The 20,798-nt window shown below is 34.7% G+C and overlaps 1 protein-coding gene across 2 annotated transcripts; it reads right to left on the bottom strand.

Moving 5' to 3' along the window:
- Positions 1-408: 408 nt before the first annotated feature.
- LOC131951924 (inter-alpha-trypsin inhibitor heavy chain H3) lies at positions 409-20,612 on the bottom strand. Of its 2 annotated transcripts, XM_059314374.1 has the most exons (18): positions 20,296-20,611; positions 19,246-19,397; positions 17,688-17,798; positions 17,116-17,290; positions 16,774-16,855; positions 16,319-16,470; positions 15,093-15,277; positions 13,091-13,188; positions 9,801-10,516; positions 8,355-8,523; positions 6,741-6,818; positions 6,118-6,243; positions 5,325-5,372; positions 4,748-4,801; positions 4,454-4,561; positions 2,666-2,845; positions 2,019-2,120; positions 409-1,501 (listed from the first exon to the last, which is right to left on the bottom strand). In XM_059314374.1, exons 1-18 carry the CDS (start codon positions 20,425-20,427, stop codon positions 1,377-1,379), a joined length of 2,793 nt encoding a protein of 930 aa, XP_059170357.1. In that variant the 5' UTR covers positions 20,428-20,611; the 3' UTR covers positions 409-1,376. The 2 variants fall into 2 exon arrangements, with proteins under 2 accessions (XP_059170357.1, XP_059170358.1); XM_059314375.1 differs by lacking the exon at positions 6,741-6,818 and having other exon boundaries at positions 20,296-20,612.
- Positions 20,613-20,798: the final 186 nt, after the last annotated feature.

The following is a 20,798-nucleotide window of genomic DNA, read 5'->3' as shown; positions in this document are numbered from 1 at the left end:
TACCTTTACTAATGTTAAGGAAGACACCCACGCTTTTCTTTATAGTTATTTAAATAGTAGTCTATAATTTATTTTCTACTTTTTAGTGCATCATTACATAAAAGCTTGTTATTAAAACGTTTTTTATGAATTTTTTTTTAAAAAATATTCATGTCTGCAATATAGATAACTTATGCCAGTACAGTAAAGTATTTTTTTTAAAATCACAAACTTTCAGTATTTAATTGTCTGTGATTGTAGAGTTTGATTCAGTGGCCATATTGTGAGTAGAGTGTTTTGTAAATTAAATGTAATTATTTATCAATTTCTTGGTGTTTTTTTTTCTATTCTGTTTTATGTACTAGTTCCCCCTTAAATATTCTTAATATTTAGTTGTTTTTTTAATGTAGATTAAGAAACAAGAAAAGATAGGTTTTATTTTTGGTTTATGAAATAAATATTGAATTTTATTTTTATACCACAAAACTTAATCAAAAGTGAATTTTTACACAATGTACTTTGTTAAATAAAAGTTTAATAAAAGAACAGTTTTAAGTAAAATTCTGTTAATTAACTTCTTTTTAAACTGTGTTGAATATTTCTGTTGATACTGAAACAGTTATGATAAAAGAAAACACATAGTATGCTGTAAATGACTTGCAGCTTAGATTTTTAAGTGCAGCACATCAAATATTTAAATATCAATATTTTAATAAGCTGTTTACTTTATTCTCAGAATTGTATTTTTGTTTTATTGTACTTTAATACACAGGAAAAAATTCACCAAAAATGGCACATATTTTTGTGTGTGTTTAATAATGGCTTTAAAGCAAACCATATTTTTAAACAGATTCTTAATTTAAGCCATTTACAAGCAATGTAAAACAAACAAAAAAATCTACTATACATATGGCTGTCTTCATTCTCTAAGCATTAAAACACTGATAAAAAAACCAGAAAGCAAGTGTGGCATTGCTTAAAGTGCCTTAAAGCATAAAGCTTTGTAAAATAGTTGGTTCCTATTTCTACTGTAAGTTTCAAGCCTTGTTTGTTTAATTGCATGCCTTAACTACTATAGGGTTAACTTGCTTAAATTAAAAGGATGCATATCAAGGCGATTAGTGTTTTTCACTTTTATCAAAGAAAACAGGAAATTTAGTGCACTGTAGAAAACTTTGGGAAACCACAATTTTACATTTTGTAATGTTGAGTTTTTTTGCTGACTTCTTTTAAATTCATGATGTAACAAAGCATAAAAAGAATATTAATGATTTACTATTGTAAACGCTAACCACAGCAAAAGGGTTTAAACAAATTGCTCAGAAGTTTTAAACATAAAAGTTTAAAAGAATGCAACATTCAGTTTTGATTTCCACATGTACAGAGGTTTGTGAGAGTTAACCCCCTTTAGCTTTTTTCATGTTGATAATCACAGAGTTATTTCCCTGTCTCAATGTACACATGCCCTTGGATTTTTTCCATTTTGGTTTTTTTTGTTTTCTATTCGATTGCTTTGGTTGTGCTGAAAAAAAAAATGAATTTATTTAAACATCAACAGGTCTCATTCATTCATTATAAAGATTGTCATGAACTGATAAATGCTGGACAGTAGACAGAAGACAAATAGCTAGATAATGGACATAGCTGGACAGGAGATACATAGATACTGGACATAGCTGGATAGAAGACAAATTGCTATATAATGGACATAGGTGGACAGGAGACTAATAGATAGTGGACAGAAGACAAATAGCTAGATAATGGACATAGGTGGATAGTAGACAAATAGATAGTGGACAGAGACAAATTGCTATATAATGGACATAGGTGGAAAGAGACAAAGAGATAGTGGAAAGAAGACAGCTAGATAATGGACAGAGCTGGATAGTAGACAAATAGATAGTGGACAGAAGACAAATAGCTAGATAATGGACATAGCTGGATAGAAGACAAATATCTGGAGTATGGACATGGCTGGTCAAGAGAAAAAAAATAGCTTGGAATTGGCTAGACTGCAGATAAACTTCTGGAGTACTTACATAAGAGCCCTGTGTACTTCTGGTTGGAGTCTAAATAAATCATCACATCATAAATGTTGCCTCCTTTGAGCATAGAACTGTTAACGGTCAAACGAACAGTACCTGCAATAACAGAAGTAAGGAACTGTAAAGTGATATTTTTATTGAAAATATTATCACAATGAGACATGCATTGTGTAGACCTAATGTTAAGAAGACTAAACAGGGAAAGACAAATAGGTATTTAACATAAGGGGACACTATACAAATAATTGTTTACAAGGATGGATGACAAATTTATGTTAGTGGGAAATGAAGAGCATTTACAGCAACACTTTGGGTATAGATCTTCAGTTTACATTTTTTCAAATTTCTGCAGTCAAAGTAGCAAATACTAAAAATTCCAAGCAAATATTTTATTTTTAATTTTGTGTTCTAGTTAATAAGTATTTGCTAAGTTCTGACATTTATTCATCTGTTTCTAATGATTTAAATCAGAATTTTATATGTCCCATTTCTATTGTAGTAAGCTATTTAAATTGGGATATTTTATGTTGTTGTTTTTTTTTGCAGATATAAAATCATTATAGCTTAAATGAAAACCTTTCAATAAAAGCTATTATTAAATTAATTTAACTATGTTTAGCACTGCTGGGAGCAGTTCTTACCAAGATCAACAGAAATAGAGTCCTTATCCTCAGTAATATTTAATCCTGAGTTATTGGATGTCATCGGATTACCGTCCAGCATTACATCAGCAGAGTTGCCATCTAGCTGAGCCGTGATAATCATCTTCTCACAAGAGCGCTTCTTGCAGATGGCATCAATTGAAATCTTCAAGGTTGGGTCTGAGAAAGATGTTCAACAACGTAAAAAAATTCAAAAGATGACATCAATTGAAATCTTCAACGTTGGTTCTGAGAAAGAAGTTCAACGACATAAAAACATTCAACAGATGACATCAATTGAAATCTTCAACGTTGGGTCTGAGAAAGATGTTCAATGACATAAAAACATTCAACAGATGACATCAATTGAAATCTTCAACGTTGGTTCTGAGAAAGAAGTTCAACGACATAAAAACATTCAACAGATGACATCAATTGAAATCTTCAACGTTGGGTCTGAGAAAGATGTTCAATGACATAAAAACATTCAACAGATGACATCAATTGAAATCTTCAACGTTGGTTCTGAGAAAGAAGTTCAACGACATAAAAACATTCAACAGATGACATCAATTGAAATCTTCAACGTTGGGTCTGAGAAAGATGTTCAATGACATAAAAACATTCAACAGATGACATCAATTGAAATCTTCAACGTTGGTTCTGAGAAAGAAGTTCAACGACATAAAAACATTCAACAGATGACATCAATTGAAATCTTCAACGTTGGGTCTGAGAAAGATGTTCAATGACATAAAAACATTCAACAGATGACATCAATTGAAATCTTTAACGTTTTCTCTGAGAAAGATATTCAACAACATAAAAACATTCAACACCAAAGAAACAAAGTAACTATTTACAACTAAGGGGTCATCCATAAATGATGTCACGATTTTTTTTGACAATTTTTACCTCCTCCCCTCTGTCACACATCATCACAAAAAGCCAGATCCCCCCCCCCCCCCCCCCTAAAATGACGTCTGACCTACAACCTCGCTCAAAACTGCTGTTGAATTTTTCTTAAAACATCGATATTTTTTCAAAATCTTGCCTGAACTCTCTCAACATAGAGTATTTTAATCAATTCCTATTACAATTTATTAAAACAGTTTTCTAAAAAGCGAAATAATGGCTAAAATTTGTTTTCTAACATTACTTTTTGTTAAAGCAAAAATGTGATGTCCCACCATCTGAACCCCTCCCCCCCCTCATCACACACCATCACAAAATTACAGACCCCCCTCCCCCCTACGAGTGTGATGTCATTTATGGACGACCCCTAATAACTGTTCAACATTGTGTAATGGAGGCTTTGGAGTTCAATATGCGGTGATAGAAGTAGAATCTATGCTACTTTGAGTAGTCTAGTTTATCACTGGTACTGTTGTTCATTCAAAAGTCATAGATTTACTAAGTTTGTATCTATGCTATTGACAAAGGTTCATTGTTATTTTTATCACACCAAACAAGCAAGTGGAATAAAAAGTGGAGAGATACAACCCAAGCTTCTCTGGTTTAATTAGAGTCAAGTCTCGTCTATTAGGGTTTAGATGTGAGTAAACGGACTGCTGTGATTGGAAATAGCCACTTAGTATTGCGTGATGTTGATACTGATAAACTCTACTTCTCCTGCCTCCAGTATCTTGAGCATGCATTACTGTTTACTAAGTGTGAAAAAATCCCCACCAACAACAGAAAACAAGCATAGTAGCCTGATTTCAACTTATAAATACTTATCCTTGATATTCAAAAAAAGGAGTATTACAAACAAATACAAATACACACCCAATACTAAAAGATCATATTTTCCAGTTTTGATTTTTTCCATCTCAAAGCATGTGACTGATTTGTTTTCTTCAACAAAGAAAAGTGGCAGTGCAAATGCTCCTTTGTCTAAAAATAGAAGATGATTTGTCATAAAAATAACATAATTGTACTGTTACATCAAATAATTTAAATACAAAACACTCAAGTAGTTAGCTGAATTACTTCTATAAAATATTGATTCAAAGCAGTTATTATTTTTAACTACCAGAATTAACAAATTAATATTTTTACAATACAAAAAAAAAAACCTACGCTTGTTTTTCTTTGAGTGGCCTGATATCTTTTTTTTTAATTTTTTGTTAGATACTGATAGAGAAAAAGAACAAAAAGTAAATCAGACTAAAAAGAAAATTAAAATTAAAATCATAAAGCAAGTTTCAACATTTTGATACAGCAAATGTGTGGAGCGGCGCGGCCTAGGGGTAGAGCGCTAGACTGCTAACCTGAAAAGTTAGAATCCGGCTTCAAGTCAGTAGAATGTCCCTAAGTCCACCCAGCTCTAATAGGTACATTAGGGAAATTAAAGGCGGCTGGGCAAAGTGCTGACCACTCTATCTGTTCCTATGCTGATGTCACAGAAACAGGTGAACTCTACTTCACTTGCCGCATGAACCATCAGGTTTAAAAATGGAACTTTACTTTATTACAAACATATGTCATTGTTTTTACACTTTAACACTTTAAAGTTTACTATCTAGATCTGTAGTCCACAGCAGCTATCATTTAACACTTTAAAGTTTATTATCTAGATCTGTAGTCCACAAGAAAGAGGGTGGTGTGATCTAATAGTAATATTTATATTTTAATTTATAATTCATTTCTGTCTTACCTTTTCTTGAACTTTGTGAATTTAAATCATGTTGCCTGTCTGCATGGTCTGAAATTTGTTTTATAAATGATTTGTTTTAATTTAATGATAATTGTAAAAAAAATGTCATCAGCTTGCACGTTAGTTAAAAGGAAAAAATACACTAAACAGTAAAACATACATTTTGTTTGGTGCAACCTTACTAAAGCTATTTGGTTGTAAGCCTAGGTGCTGGATGATGAAAATTGAACATGCTTCGTATATTAGGCTATAGAATGTATACCTATCAATGAACTCCCTATGAAAAGGAAATGTTTTTTTTGTTTCTGATTTTTTTTTTGTGATTAGTGAATATAATAAAAGCTTTTTTACTTAAATTTTTTTTTTTTAATAAAAACAGTTGATTTGCAAATGAGATATTCAAAGTAATAGTTGATTGACAAATATGATGTTGATAGAAACAGTGATGGTGCACAACATAGTTTCTGCTTTCATTATCAAAACATATATAAATACTTGAGAATACACGTATAACAAGTATGCAGGTAATAAATATGTGGGTTAAAAATATGTAGGTAACAAATTAGGTAATGAGACTGTTTAATGAGAATCCATTAAATAACCATAATATCAAAATCCTATTCATCTGCTAATATTAATATAAAAATAATACATAAACTTATAGCTAGGTTTATCAAAAGGGTTGTGGGGAGGGGAGGGAAGCCAGAAGAACTTGATCATAATTATATTAATATTTTCTCTTTACTCAAAATCTCGGAAATTTTTTAAAGAACAATTAAAAGAATTTACTTACGGTTTGCTACGTGATCTATCCGAGTTATATTAGTTGTCGGTACGTAAGGGAAAAGACTCTTTCGATAGAAGTGAGTTCCCCGGGGGAAAGAAGACATTCGAGGGTAATGACTCATATGTGAATTATCTGGTAATGGAATTATAAGATTTTCTTAGATTACTTAGCTCCAATAATGTAAAGTGGCTAGATAAATTTATAATGAAAAGAAGACACGTTTTAATAAAATGTTAGAAACTATATAAACAGAGAAGGTTTATGATAAGTCAATATGTAAGCATAAGGGTTGTAATGCTAGCTGAAATCTTGGCTAAGATGAACTGATAGTGTCTTTAGTGACAGCATCATATCAATTCATGTAACATGCTCAAATGTAGACTAGCGCTAAGCTACCATTATTTAAATTACTGTTGCAAAAACAGTAGATTTGAAATAAGTTTTCTAAATTCAGAAAACGTTTTTCATCAATCAGATAGTAATTAAATAAAAGGTGTTTTTTTAACTGCTCTCTGGATATCAGACATTTTCAAGAAATTTTATACAATGAAGGTAGAAAGCATTGTAACTATCTTCTTAATAGCAAAGCAGCTTTAAACAAATTTAAGCAAATTGTTAAAGAATCGAACCCTTTCTGAACGGGGCAGTGTAAGTGGCAGATAGTGGCAAATCAGGTTGAATCGCGCCATCAGGATCATCAAAGAAAGCTGTGAATACAGGACAGTCTTAGTGGTTGAACTTTGGAACACGTCTATGCTTAAAGCTTAGCTTTAACAATTAGAGGCTTTATACAAACTGGTGTTAGCGTAGAGGATATCTTTAAGAAATCTAGGCATTTACCACATTTACACTTACAACATGAACGAAGGACTTGACCTACTAATATGTGTGCTATACATGTTATTGGTGTATGGAACATCTGAACTGCTTGGCACAAAAACATGCCTATTTCTGTGTTCTGTTTTTGTTTTTTGTGCATTAAACATGTTCTAAATTTTCAGATGAGAGCGCATGTTTGGAAGCGTAGTACTGACTAACTGTGTGGTAATTGAATTCTAATTCCTATCACTCAGCTAAAATGTGTTGCCTAAATTTTGATCTACTAATCTTGATTCTTTGAGGGCATATTTTTAGAGGTTGGATCTCAGATGTAGGCCCACTGACTATAAAAACAGGCAGATAACAAGTTATAATTGTTTGCTATAAAATGGGCCATAATTTAAATTAAGAAATTTTTTAAAAGTGACATAATTTCAAAGTCCCAATATTTTTTATGAAGAAATCAGGCACTTCAGCAGACAAATATTTTTTTTTTCAAATGATACAATCTGTTTCTGAAGAATATAATCAAAATAGGGTGTTTTCAAATTTTCTAACGTCTATATCTTCTTTAAGAGCCTGAATTACAGACTGACATACTTTTAGTTATACTTTTTATTATTTAATTTTATTATTTGGAATTCCGGAGAAGCTACTTAAGAGAACTAAATGATTCTCAAGAGCTAATTATTGTAAAATGACAGTAAGCTGGGTAAATAGCTACCATGGTTGTTTTTTTTTTTTTTGGGGGGGGGGGGGAGATAATTGTACTGCAGAACTGGGGGGGGGGGGGTATAGTTTTAGGGGATGGTTTAGAAAAGGCAGGTGGGTAGTGGCCAGGGAGTAAACAGAGAGGGGTTCAGTGTCTTAAGACCTGTGCAATCATACATAACTTTATTTCAAACTTGGCAGATAACACTCCAATAAAATTTATAAAATCTTTTATGTTCTCTAATTTTTAGATAATTTGTTGTTGAATTATAGGCACCATGGCTAAACCATTTTCCTTTAAAATAATCAAGTTGTATGCCCACTATATATGTTTTTGCTTTTTACTTTGATTACTCTCTCTTTTTATTATCAATGCTTGTATAGCTGATGCTTCAGGTCAAAGGTCATGTTTGTTTTCTAAAATGTTGAATAACAAGTTTTGTAAGTGTGAACGCTAAAGTATACATGTTCCATGGAGGAAATGTTTCCAGATAAAAGTTGTGGAGGTTTTGTGTTCGAGACGTGTATAGCATTCATGTTGGAAGTGTAAACATAGTGTCATGGTTTTGGTTTAACAAATATAGGCCAAGTAGAAACAGACAAGTAGAAACAGACAAGTAGAAACAGACAAGTAGAAACAGACAAGAAGAAACAGACAAGTAGAAACAGACAAGTAGAAACAGACAAGTAGAAACAGACAAGTAGACACAGACCATTTTGTGGATAAAAGCTTGCACTGGCAGCTTGCATAACTGGCGGCAAATGGCTAAGGGCTTGGTGGTACGGTGGCGTCTGGTCAGAGTCCATCACTTCTGATTGGACAGGTTTTTCTTCGTCAGGTTTTGTCACAACCATGGAGGTCAATGGGGTGACAAATTTGTACTGAAAAATTTATGCTAAAGGTCAATGGTGCAAAAAATTAGAACTGGAAAATTAAAAAAAAAAAGTCAAGTAATAAATATTTCGAGCTGGACTGCTAACCCGTAAGTCTCGAGTTCGAATCCGGGTTCAAGTCAGTAGACCGTTCCTGAGTCCACCCAACTCTGATGGGTACCTAACTTATGTTAGGGAAAGTAAAGGCGGCTGGGCATAGTGCTGACCACACTATCTCTTCATATGCCTAGGTCACAGAAACAAGTGAACTCTACTTCACTTGCCCCATAGACCGTCAGGTTTGAAAGGGAAACTTTACTTTACTTAATAAATATTTCAGCCTACTGAAAATTTGTATCAAAAGTCAATGGTGTGACAAATTTGTAATGAATAATATTTTTAAAAATATTTCATTGTAGAAAATGCATAATACAATAATTAGATTCAGTAAAAAAAAACTTCAATCCCACAAATACAATTTTCATTAATCAAAATTACTGATGTTATGTTCACAATATTAGTTGTGTATTATATGCCAAAAAAAAGTTAAGTTCCTCCTTAGACTTAGTGATCCATTAGCAGATGAAGTAGAGTTCATATGTTTCTTGACCTCAGCATATGAAGGGATGGTGTGGTTGCCACTATGCCAGCTGCCTTTACTTTCCCTAATGTAAGTCTGGTACGCAGATACCCATCAGAGCTGGGTGGACTCAGGAATGTCTTACTGTCACAAGGCCGAGCTAAGATCTGAACTCAAGACCTTTGTCTAGTCGCCAAATGCTCTCTCTCTATACATATACTAAACTCATACATTTAATTAAATAAGATTTAGTTAAATAAATGGGAAACTTTTATCCAAGCATTGTATTAAAATAAAAAAATTTTTAAATATATTATATCAAATATCTAAATTGTTAAAAAAATCCTGAAAACTGATAACACGACTGATAAGTCATGTTCTAAAAATAACCAGAAATCTCAAATTAAATACAATGGTTCAAAAACAGCAACTAGATTGAGCAAAAAAAGTGAAATGTATCTATATGTTGAACATTCTGGCCAATCTCGAAGAGTCACAAGTAAAATGATCCTGCAGTCATCATCTTATTTAAACTCAGTCAGGCAGAAATTTATGATACTTTATACAACAACATCTGACAACTTATACAATTTAAACAAACATTTATAAGAAAAAATATTTATATGTATAATTTATCCAACATTTATTTCCTACTAACTGGTATTTCTTACTAAACAAAGGTTGGCCTACAAAGAAAAGACCTCACCTGTAAAGAGAGCTGAAGAATCTTCTGGTCAAGTTCGTTAGCCTTCAACTCCTGCGAGATCACCTTCTCTTTTTCTTTGAGCAGATTCTTGATGGTCATGTAAGCCCACATCTTCTCCACACTCCCAGAGTAATCCCTTGGCATTGAGAAAAATGGATTCCTTGATGAATCAGTGCTCAGAATGAAATTACTGGCACTGTCAAAATCTAGGACCAGGTTAACTACTCCTGATTTTTGTCTCCCTTGGATCTCGACTTTCAATTCATTCCTCTTGTCCGTCATCCGTCCGACGACACAGATCTCAGTGCCGTTGAAAATAACTGGGAAATAATTTTCCGTGATGGTGTTCACGTCCACCTCACTAGGTAGGTACGAGATGGTTAAGTTCTCTAGAATGACGGTGGATATTTCCTGATACAATGTTGACACCTGCAGCGCCGCGTCCGAGGCTTCATAAATTTTTTTAGCAAACCCTGAATTCTGAGTTGAGATAACTTTCAGGGAGCTAAAGTCTGCTGAGCTACCAAACGCAAGACAAAATATGGGTTTCTTCCCTTCATTCATCCGCAAGACATTTTGCGCTATTTTTTCCGGATTTGTTTCATCTTTAGTGGCTTCCCCGTCTGTTAAGAAAAATATCATCCCAACCTGTTTCTTGTCTGTGCTAGATTGAAGTTCTTTAATACCACCCAGAAGTGCTTTGTTGATGTTGGTCACTTGAAAAGATAATTAGATAATGATAATATAGTGTATAGTTTAATCATTGGTTTATGTTAATTGTTTACTATTTGCTTAATTTTTGTATTTTCAGCAAATGTGTAAGTCTAGTGTTAAGCATGCTTTTATGTTTAGTGTTAGGTTTTTAAAAGGTTTAGTATACAGATATGGATGTGCACTATAAATAAACTAATAACTACTTATAGACATTAAAGACATTATAGACACTTTAAGACCTTATGGTCCAAAACTAAAAATAAAGTAGAGTTCACCTGTTTCTTTAACCTCATCAGATGAAAGAGATTGTGTAGTTATCACCACTCAATTGCCTTTATTTTAACAGAGTCAAGTGCCCATCAAAGCTGTGTGAACTCAGGGACTAAAGTGCCCATCAGAGCTGTGTGAACTCTGGGACTAAAGTGCCCATCAGAGCTGTGTGAACTCTGGGACTAAAGTGCCCATCAGAGCTGTGTGAACTCAGGGACTAAAGTACCGATCAGAGCTGTGTGAACTCAGGGACTAAAGTGCCCATCAGAGCTGTGTGAACTCAGGGACTAAAGTGCCCATCAGAGCTGTGTGAACTCAGGGACTAAAGTGCCCATAAGAGCTGTGTGAACTCTGGGACTAAAGTGCCCATCAGAGCTGTGTGAACTCAGGGACTAAAGTGCCCATAAGAGCTGTGTGAACTCTGGGACTAAAGTGCCCATAAGAGCTGTGTGAACTCAGGGACTAAAGTGCCCATCAGAGCTGTGTGAACTCAGGGACTAAAGTGCCCATCAGAGCTGTGTGAACTCAGGGACTAAAGTGCCCATCAGAGATGTGTGAACTCAGGGACTAAAGTGCCCATCAGAGCTGTGTGAACTCTGGGACTAAAGTGCCCATCAGAGCTGTGTGAACTCAGGGACTAAAGTGCCCATCAGAGCTGTGTGAACTCTGGGACTAAAGTGCCCATCAGAGCTGTGTGAACTCTGGGACTAAAGTGCCCATCAGAGCTGTGTGAACTCAGGGACTAAAGTGCCCATCAGAGCTGTGTGAACTCTGGGACTAAAGTGCCCATCAGAGCTGTGTGAACTCAGGGACTAAAGTGCCCATCAGAGCTGTGTGAACTCAGGGACTAAAGTGCCCATCAGAGCTGTGTGAACTCAGGGACTAAAGTGCCCATCAGAGCTGTGTGAACTCAGGGACTAAAGTGCCCATCAGAGCTGTGTGAACTCTGGGACTAAAGTGCCCATCAGAGCTGTGTGAACTCAGGGACTAAAGTGCCCATCAGAGCTGTGTGAACTCAGGGACTAAAGTGCCCATCAGAGCTGTGTGAACTCAGGGACTAAAGTGCCCATCAGAGCTGTGTGAACTCTGGGACTAAAGTGCCCATCAGAGCTGTGTGAACTCTGGGACTAAAGTGCCCATCAGAGCTGTGTGAACTCAGGGACTAAAGTGCCCATCAGAGCTGTGAACTCAGGGACTAAAGTGCCCATCAGAGATGTGTGAACTCAGGGACTAAAGTACCCATCAGAGCTGTGTGAACTCAGGGACTAAAGTGCCCATCAGAGCTGTGTGAACTCAGGGACTAAAGTGCCCATCACAGCTGTGTGAACTCAGGGACTAAAGTGCCCATCAGAGCTGTGTGAACTCTGGGACTAAAGTGCCCATCAGAGCTGTGTGAACTCAGGGACTAAAGTGCCCATCAGAGCTGTGTGAACTCTGGGACTAAAGTGCCCATCAGAGCTGTGTGAACTCAGGGACTAAAGTGCCCATCAGAGCTGTGTGAACTCTGGGACTAAAGTGCCCATCAGAGCTGTGTGAACTCAGGGACTAAAGTGCCCATCAGAGCTGTGTGAACTCAGGGACTAAAGTGCCCATCAGAGCTGTGTGAACTCTGGGACTAAAGTGCCCATCAGAGCTGTGTGAACTCAGGGACTAAAGTGCCCATCAGAGCTGTGTGAACTCTGGGACTAAAGTGCCCATTAGAGCTGTGTGAACTCTGGGACTAAAGTGCCCATCAGAGCTGTGTGAACTCAGGGACTAAAGTGCCCATCAGAGCTGTGTGAACTCTGGGACTAAAGTGCCCATCAGAGCTGTGTGAACTCTGGGACTAAAGTGCCCATCAGAGCTGTGTGAACTCTGGGACTAAAGTGCCCATCAGAGCTGTGTGAACTCTGGGACTAAAGTGCCCATTAGAGCTGTGTGAACTCTGGTGGGACTAAAGTGCCCATCAGAGCTGTGTGAACTCTGGGACTACAAGCCAGAAACGGGAGACAGGGGATGGGGGGGCAGGGGACGGGGGTGGACTTATAACATTAAAATTGAATTTTATTTTATATTTTTAATTACTTTTATGAGAATTGTTATAATGATTGGTCAATGTACCGTATCTCTATTAGGATTTTTTTAAACTTTCAGTATTAATTAATAGTTCAGTAATTAATAGCTTTATTTTTCTTTTTTTTTAAAAATATGTCCTTTTACTAAGAGAAACAACTTATTGGAAGCAGGATCTGACCTTGTGGGGAAGGGGGGGGGGTATAACCATAAGCACATACATAAAAACCAGGCAAGAGAAAAAATTTCCTTACATCCATCAGCGTCCATTTTGTCAACAAAGAGTTTAGCCTTTTCAACTGCTTCCGGAGTAGCTGGTACTAGATTGTCTCTCCACTTTGTGAGGTCAGTGCTGGGTGAAGTCAAAATGTGCTAGTTAAATGCCAATTTGAATGTTAGATGCTCTAAGTACAACATGGAAGAAGTAGAGGAACTGTTAAAGATTGTATACTACTTGATATGAAATAAACTTGTACCTAAAAAAAGTAGAGAAATTGCTAAACATTGTATGCTACTTGATAGAAAATAAACTTGCACTTGAAGTAGACTAACTGCTATAAATTGTATGCTACTTGATATAAAAAAAACTTGTAGAGAAGCTGCTAAACACTGTATGCTACTTGATAGAAAATAAACTTGCACTTGAAGTAGACTAACTGCTATAAATTGTATACTACTTGATATAAAATAAACTTGCACTAAAATATCAAACACTTCATGTTATAATGTTGATTCTTGTTATGTAATGATTATTTAGTTATACACAAACTTAGCAACAACTTTTTGAATTTAAAAATTATTTTTAAAAATCTTTTTATACAAAATAATGTAGGATATTATTTGATTGATTTAACAATTAAGAATTTTCATAGCAAATTGACATTCAGCAATCCACAACATATAGAATATAGAATAATGGGTACTTTTATATCATGTCATTGTTAATCAGATTATAAAATAGTATTTGTTTTAATATGTTAATGAAGATCAAACACAGCATAAATTTTTTTGAGCTGTTCTCTAGTTTTTATTTAGTGTATTATTTGTGTTATTAGCATAGAAGGATGTTGTGAATGGCCTAAGCTCCACTGGGAGTTGTGGAGGTGAAGAAGAAGAAGAAGAATTGTGTTCACTATCTATGACTAGGTGCAACGTTTTCTTATTCATAAGCAAAAAATATCACTTAAACAGCTACAAAATTTTTTAAAGAAATTTGATAATGCTCAACATCACCAAAGCTTAAAAATAAAAAAATAAAAAAAATAATACGTAAAATGAAACTTAAGTATCATAAATGGATTTCAAAATATCTTTTTAGTTAATTACATTCAATATTTAAAAAAATTAAGAAAAAAAAGCTAACAAAACAACCTAAATTTATTCAACATTTGAAAACTAACAAAACCAACCTAAATTTGTTCAACAATTAAAAGCTAACAAACCAACCTAAATGTGTTCAACAATTAAAAGCTAACAAACAAACCTAAATTTGTTCAACAATTAAAAGCTAACAAACCAACCTAAATTTGTCAACAATTAAAAGCTAACAAACCAACCTAAATTTGTTCAACAATTAAAAGCTAACAAACCAACCTAAATTTGTTAAACAATTAAAAGCTAACAAACCAACCTAAATTTGTTCAACAATAAAAGCTAACAAACCAACCTAAATTTGTTCAACAATTAAAAGCTAACAAACCAACCTAAATTTGTTCAACAATTAAAAGCTAACAAACCAACCTAAATTTGTTCAACAATTAAAAGCTAACAAACCAACCTAAATTTGTTCAACAATTAAAAGCTAACAAACCAACCTAAATTTGTTCAACAATTAAAAGCTAACAAACCAACCTAAATTTGTTCAACAATTAAAAGCTAACAAACCAACCTAAATGTGTTCAACAATTAAAAGCTAACAAACCAACCTAAATTTGTTCAACAATTAAAAGCTAACAAACCAACCTAAATTTGTTCAACAATTAAAAGCTAACAAACCAACCTAAATTTGTTCAACAATTAAAAGCTAACAAACCAACCTAAATGTGTTCAACAATTAAAAGCTAACAAACCAACCTAAATGTGTTCAACAATTAAAAGCTAACAAACCAACCTAAATGTGTTCAACAATTAAAAGCTAACAAACAAACCTAAGTGTGTTCAACAATTAAAAGCTAACAAACCAACCTAAATGTGTTCAACAATTAAAAGCTAACAAACCAACCTAATTTGTCAACAATTAAAAGCTAACAAACCAACCTAAATTTGATGATGTTGAACCTGTCCTCAGGCTGAAGATCTTCTAGAATTTTCTTCATGGCAGTCTTGAGCTGGCTGAGTTTGGTACCCATCATGGACCCAGAGACATCCAGAATAAAGACTATGTCTTTAGGTAAGGCAGGTAACTCAGGTGCAAAGAAATGGAGGAAGTAACCATCCACTACCTGAAAAGAGTGTCCGTTTTCAGATACAATTTGTTGGGTGTTGTTTTCAAAAGTTGGTTTTGAGGTTGATGTGCTAAAATCTGTTCCAAGTTCAATTTACTTAACTGCACTCTAGTAGCATTACATGCAGGTATTAGTTTTACTAAAAAAAAAATTCCTCAGTTTCTAAATTTGTTCCATCTATACCTATTTATCACACATTGACATTATGCTCATTTTTTCTGGTATAAGACTTTCCCACCTACAAAACATGTAAGATTTGTATTAGTATAATTTACAGCCTACAAGTACAATTTAAAGTTTTAATTTAAATTTGGCTCTTAAATTTATAGTATTAATTAAGTGTGGCTCAACAATGTATAATATCTATTTAAATATGACTCTCAGCATGTCGGAATAACAATTTAGGATTATGGCTCAAAAATTGCAGCTGACCCTGATTTAAATTATTTAATTAAAGTTAATTTAAAAAAAACACTGATTTATTAGAATTTAGTAGCTAGGGAAAAGAAGGGGAGGGGAGGAACCAGACTAGTCAATTTGCTACCTAAGTATGAATGTCCAGGTATCAACCAGTTGGGGTGGAGGGGGGGGGGGGGGACGGTACAGTAGAGGTTGTGCCAGATAGAAAGACTGGTCCCAGATTCTAACATCCACATCTGCTACCTACCAGGACTTCACCAAGACTGGTCCCAGATTCTAACATCCACATCTGCTACCTACCAGGACTTCACCAAGACTGGTCCCAGATTCTAACATCCACATCTGCTACCTACCAGGACTTCACCAAGACTGGTCCCAGATTCTAACATCCACATCTGCTACCTACCAGGACTTCACCAAGACTGGTCCCAGATTCTAACATCCACATCTGCTACCTACCAGGACTTCACCAAGACTGGTCCCAGATTCTAACATCCACATCTGCTACCTACCAGGACTTCACCAAGACTGGTCCCAGATTCTAACATCCACATCTGCTACCTACCAGGACTTCACCAAGACTGGTCCCAGATTCTAACATCCACATCTGCTACCTACCAGGACTTCACCTTTGGAACTATGCTCCACATCATACTGCACCACAAAATGAGCAGCCAGACCTTCATTGCCTTGAGCCACAATGGAGGGCTTGTACACAATGTAGGCTGACTCAGGGGTAGGTTGGTCAACAACAGCCAACACATTTTGATCTACAAGTGAATTTTAAAAAGAAAGTTTCAATAAAAAAAAGCTGCAAACAAAAAAGAATAATTTTTTTTTTTTAAAACAGTCATTGATAGAGTTGGACTGTTTAGTCTTTGAATAATAATATGCAAAAATTATATTTAGTGATTGGTTTATTTTTTTTATTTAAACATCATATACATTTTAATAACATTTTATCACTTCACACATATTATTACCCTTTTATAGGCAGTTAAAACTTTAAACAGATATAATACTAAAAACAACTGTATCAACTAAATGTAAATAAACAGGCAAAGACAACTTGCCATTGATGTCATTTGTAGCCTCATTTACAAGGGAATCTTTTCTCAAAGCTGGAGTTTTAACAAATGTCAACTTCCTGTTTTCCTGCAATTTAAAGAATATTTTAAATTTAATTTTAACTCCCATAAACAAAGAGTATTGGAATATTTTTACTCATTAATAAAGGAAAATGTTTTCTAAGTTAAATTTATTTATCTAAATATAATTCAGCAATTTTTAAAATACTTCTAAATCTTTAAAAATGTTAGGCCTGTTGAAATTCAAATTTATATTTTCCCCTGAAGGAGATTTTCAATTTCATAACCAAAATGCTCTGCTAAAATGCAATTTTTTATTTAACTTGCTTGAATGTAAACTTCCACAGAAAAGTCTTGGACAGGCTGGCGTGGGTTCATGTAGATCTCATGTTCATACACGCCCAGCTTTCTCATCAGTCTCTCCTGGTAGGTCAAGGTGAAGTTAACAGCTGATCCAGCGGCAATGTTAACTGACACGTCAAACAAGTTGGAGTGGCGAGGGCTGAGGATATTGGATTGGATATAACAGACTTTAACATTATGTGTTCATATAGCAGAGTACAAGGGCTGAGAAAATTGGATTGGATATAGCAGACTTTAACATTATGTGTTCATAAAGCAGAGTACAAGGGCTGAGAAAATTGGATTGGATATAGTGGACTTAAACAGTATGTATTCATATGGCAGAGTACAACAGTAATGAACACTATTTCCCCAGAAAATATTTTTACTTAAAAATAAGTAGAAGTTCAACAGTTTCTTGAAAATAGTACAAAGTTTTAATACCTACTATACAAAAAAACTAAGAATATATTTTTGGGAAAAATATTTTTTTCCTCCCTATTTTTCAAAATGTCTCTGTATGCTAGTTACAGAAGAGTTAGCGGAGATTAACTTACGCCTGCCTGACCAGTCCAGCACTCTCACCGCGGTTGACTGCCCCTATATAATCAGTTTTAGCTTGAGACTTCTCCTTGACTACACCATCATATTTTTTCCCATCAATTTCCCTAGAAGGTAAGACAAGAAAATTTTATTTGAGAACAAAAAATTTTCTCCAAAGATGGCAGGATGTTAGCTATACAAGGGAAATAATTATTTCCATTAAAATGTGAAATGAAAAAAATTGAATTTAAAAGAAATGGGAATAAATATAATAATTGATCCACACATTATGATATGGTAATAAATTGGAAAGTTTAATTAAATAAGCAGAATTGTTTAAGTAATGTTTTGAATAATGGATGATAATATCATGTATATCAATGCTAATACAAGGACATTAGACCATCGAGTAACCATAATGTATATCATATCATCAGGGGCTTATCAATGACATTGCCATTACCAACAGGCACCTACATCTACATCATCTAAATAAGAGGTACTCATCAACAACATCAGTCACCCAGCACTGACATCATCATACCATCACCTACAACTGACATCATCATACCATCACCTACCACTTACATCATCAGATCATTTACCCATCACTTGCATCATCATTACAATAAGGCACCCATCAACAACATCATTAAAACATCAGTTACACACCAATGACATCATCACACCGTCAGTTACACATCAATGAAGTCAACATACCATCAGATACACATCAGTGACAACATCACACCATCTGTTACACTTCACTGACATCATACAATCACCCATCACTTACATCCTATCATCAGGTGCTTATCAATGACATTGCTATTACCAACATGCACCTACATCTACATCATCTTAACAAGAGCATCAACAACATCAGTCACCCATCACTTACATCATCATAACATCACCCATCACTGACTTTATCATACCATCACTCATCACTGGCATCATCATTTCATAGAACACACATCAACAACATCATCAACACATCAGTGGCACATACTATCAATTACTCATGAATGACATTAACATTCAGCCAGTTAAACATCAGTGACATCATACCATCAGCTACACATCACTTACATCATCATACCATCAGCTAAACATCAATGACATCATCATATCTTAAGTGACACATCACTCACATTATCATACCATCAATTACACACCAATAACATCATCATACCAGCAGATACCCATCAGTGCTGAGTGGCATTAGCTTTTAGCTACCAAAACCAATGTACACAAATGATCTTTAGTAAATGAGCCTATATATTGTTGAAGGGTTCTATATTTCAAACCAAATGGCTTCTTGTTGTATTATTGTTGTTTTCTGATTGTTCTATTGCTATTTTGTGTTACTTTTTACATTACACAATATCAAACATATGGCCTAAGTGAAAATATGTGCATGTGTTGTGTAACTTGACTTGCTAGCATAGTGACCAAAAATTGGAAATTAAAAACAAGAATTACGTGAAAAAGTGAAAAAACAACTGGAAATTAAAAACAAGAATTACTTGAAAAAGTGAAAAACAACAGGAAATTAAAAACACAAGTTACATGAAAAAGTCGACAATGAAGGCTTCTTTCGGCAAGGTGACACTGAAATCTATTTGCTGGGAATTATTGGCCGTGTTCCTTACAAGACTTTCAAGCTGAGTAGTGGCAAAACGATAGCGAATGTCAGATCTGATGTGGAATGATTCAATCACCTGAAAAAATAAATGGAAAAAAAAAAGAGGTAAAAACATTAGGCCGTTTACGTTTTTTTCAAACAGTGCTATTAGGTTAGCTTCACAGAGACAAATTATATCACTGGGTTATTTGTTATTTTTGTGTGAGTAAAGAAAAGAAGTAGGTTAACCATTATTAAAAATAGCCCCAGCCTAAGTTTAAGTCATTTTGTTCTTAACCTCATCATCATCATCATTCCTTTGTGGCCCCTGGGGAGCAAAGGGCTGCAACCACACATTTCCAGCGGACTCGGTTTTGGGCTGCTCCCTTAATCTGTGCCCAGCTGTTTTTGCCTCTTCTTCAACCATTCTTCTCCATGCCTTCCTTGGCCTGCCCACCCTCCTTTTTCCCTGGGTATTCCAGGCCATAGCATGTTTTGCGATGTTTTCTTTTTCTCTTCTTAATGTGTGTCCTTGATGTCTTTCTCTATTGGCTGTTGCTTTAGAAATTGCCACATGTCTTTGTTTGATATTTTGTCTGGCCATCTTATTTTAAGTATATGACATAAGCATTTGTCTATATGAATGCCTGTAGCCTATCATTTGTCTTCGTTCTTAACCTATTGACCTTTAATTCACTTTAGATTAGCTTTTCTTTAGTTAGCTATGTATTTACAACAATACTAATTATACACAATAATAATATGAATATAGTTAGATCTATATACTTATTATAGTGTATGAATTTCTACTTATTGATTTGAATACTTGGACAATACATTTAATAATAGATTCTACATACAATTTACAACTCCACAATGACAATTGGCATAAATTTGTTATTTATTTTGGCCAAACGGTCTCAGCTAAAATGTCATTACATCTCTAGAGATGTAATATAATTAATTAGAACTATTAATTAACCTAACTTATTTACCTTTGTTGATTTAGGTAGTTTTGTCACATCATTTCCATTTACTTGTCCAGACCCTAACAAACAATTTGCAACCAAAATTGCTAAAAACTGCGAAACACCCAGTAAACTACGGGAAAAATTACTTCTCCGCATTTTGGTACTTGGGTAGCTTCAGTAGTTCTCTAACTTTATGCCTAGACAAATCCCAGTTTCTTTCATTTGACCAACTTGTAAAACTATCCCAAGCTCGATTTCTATCTTCAGTACTGAAAATCACCACCGGCTTAGCAGTCGGTGTTTACTGTACTGAAACAACGCAATCATTCGGCTCTAGACTAGTCTTCCTACTACAAGCCCACCCCTTTCCCCATCCCCCGCAAAACTACTTCGCTAGACTGTGTGACGCCATTTCCGCAATGAATGAACGACCCTTCAAGTTGTCTGAATCAAAGTTTCCTTTTGGGTGTCACAGCGACTGGTAGATTCAAGTATTACAAGTGTGAAGGCCTTCATCTCGATTGTTG

This window comes from Physella acuta, unplaced genomic scaffold, assembly GCF_028476545.2.
Source record: "Physella acuta isolate Inbredline_101_S28 unplaced genomic scaffold, ASM2847654v3 ptg000838l, whole genome shotgun sequence".
Lineage (NCBI taxonomy): Eukaryota > Metazoa > Mollusca > Gastropoda > Physidae > Physella > Physella acuta.
Note: the sequence above shows the minus strand (reverse complement) of the source record. Positions and strands in the feature narration are given on the sequence as shown.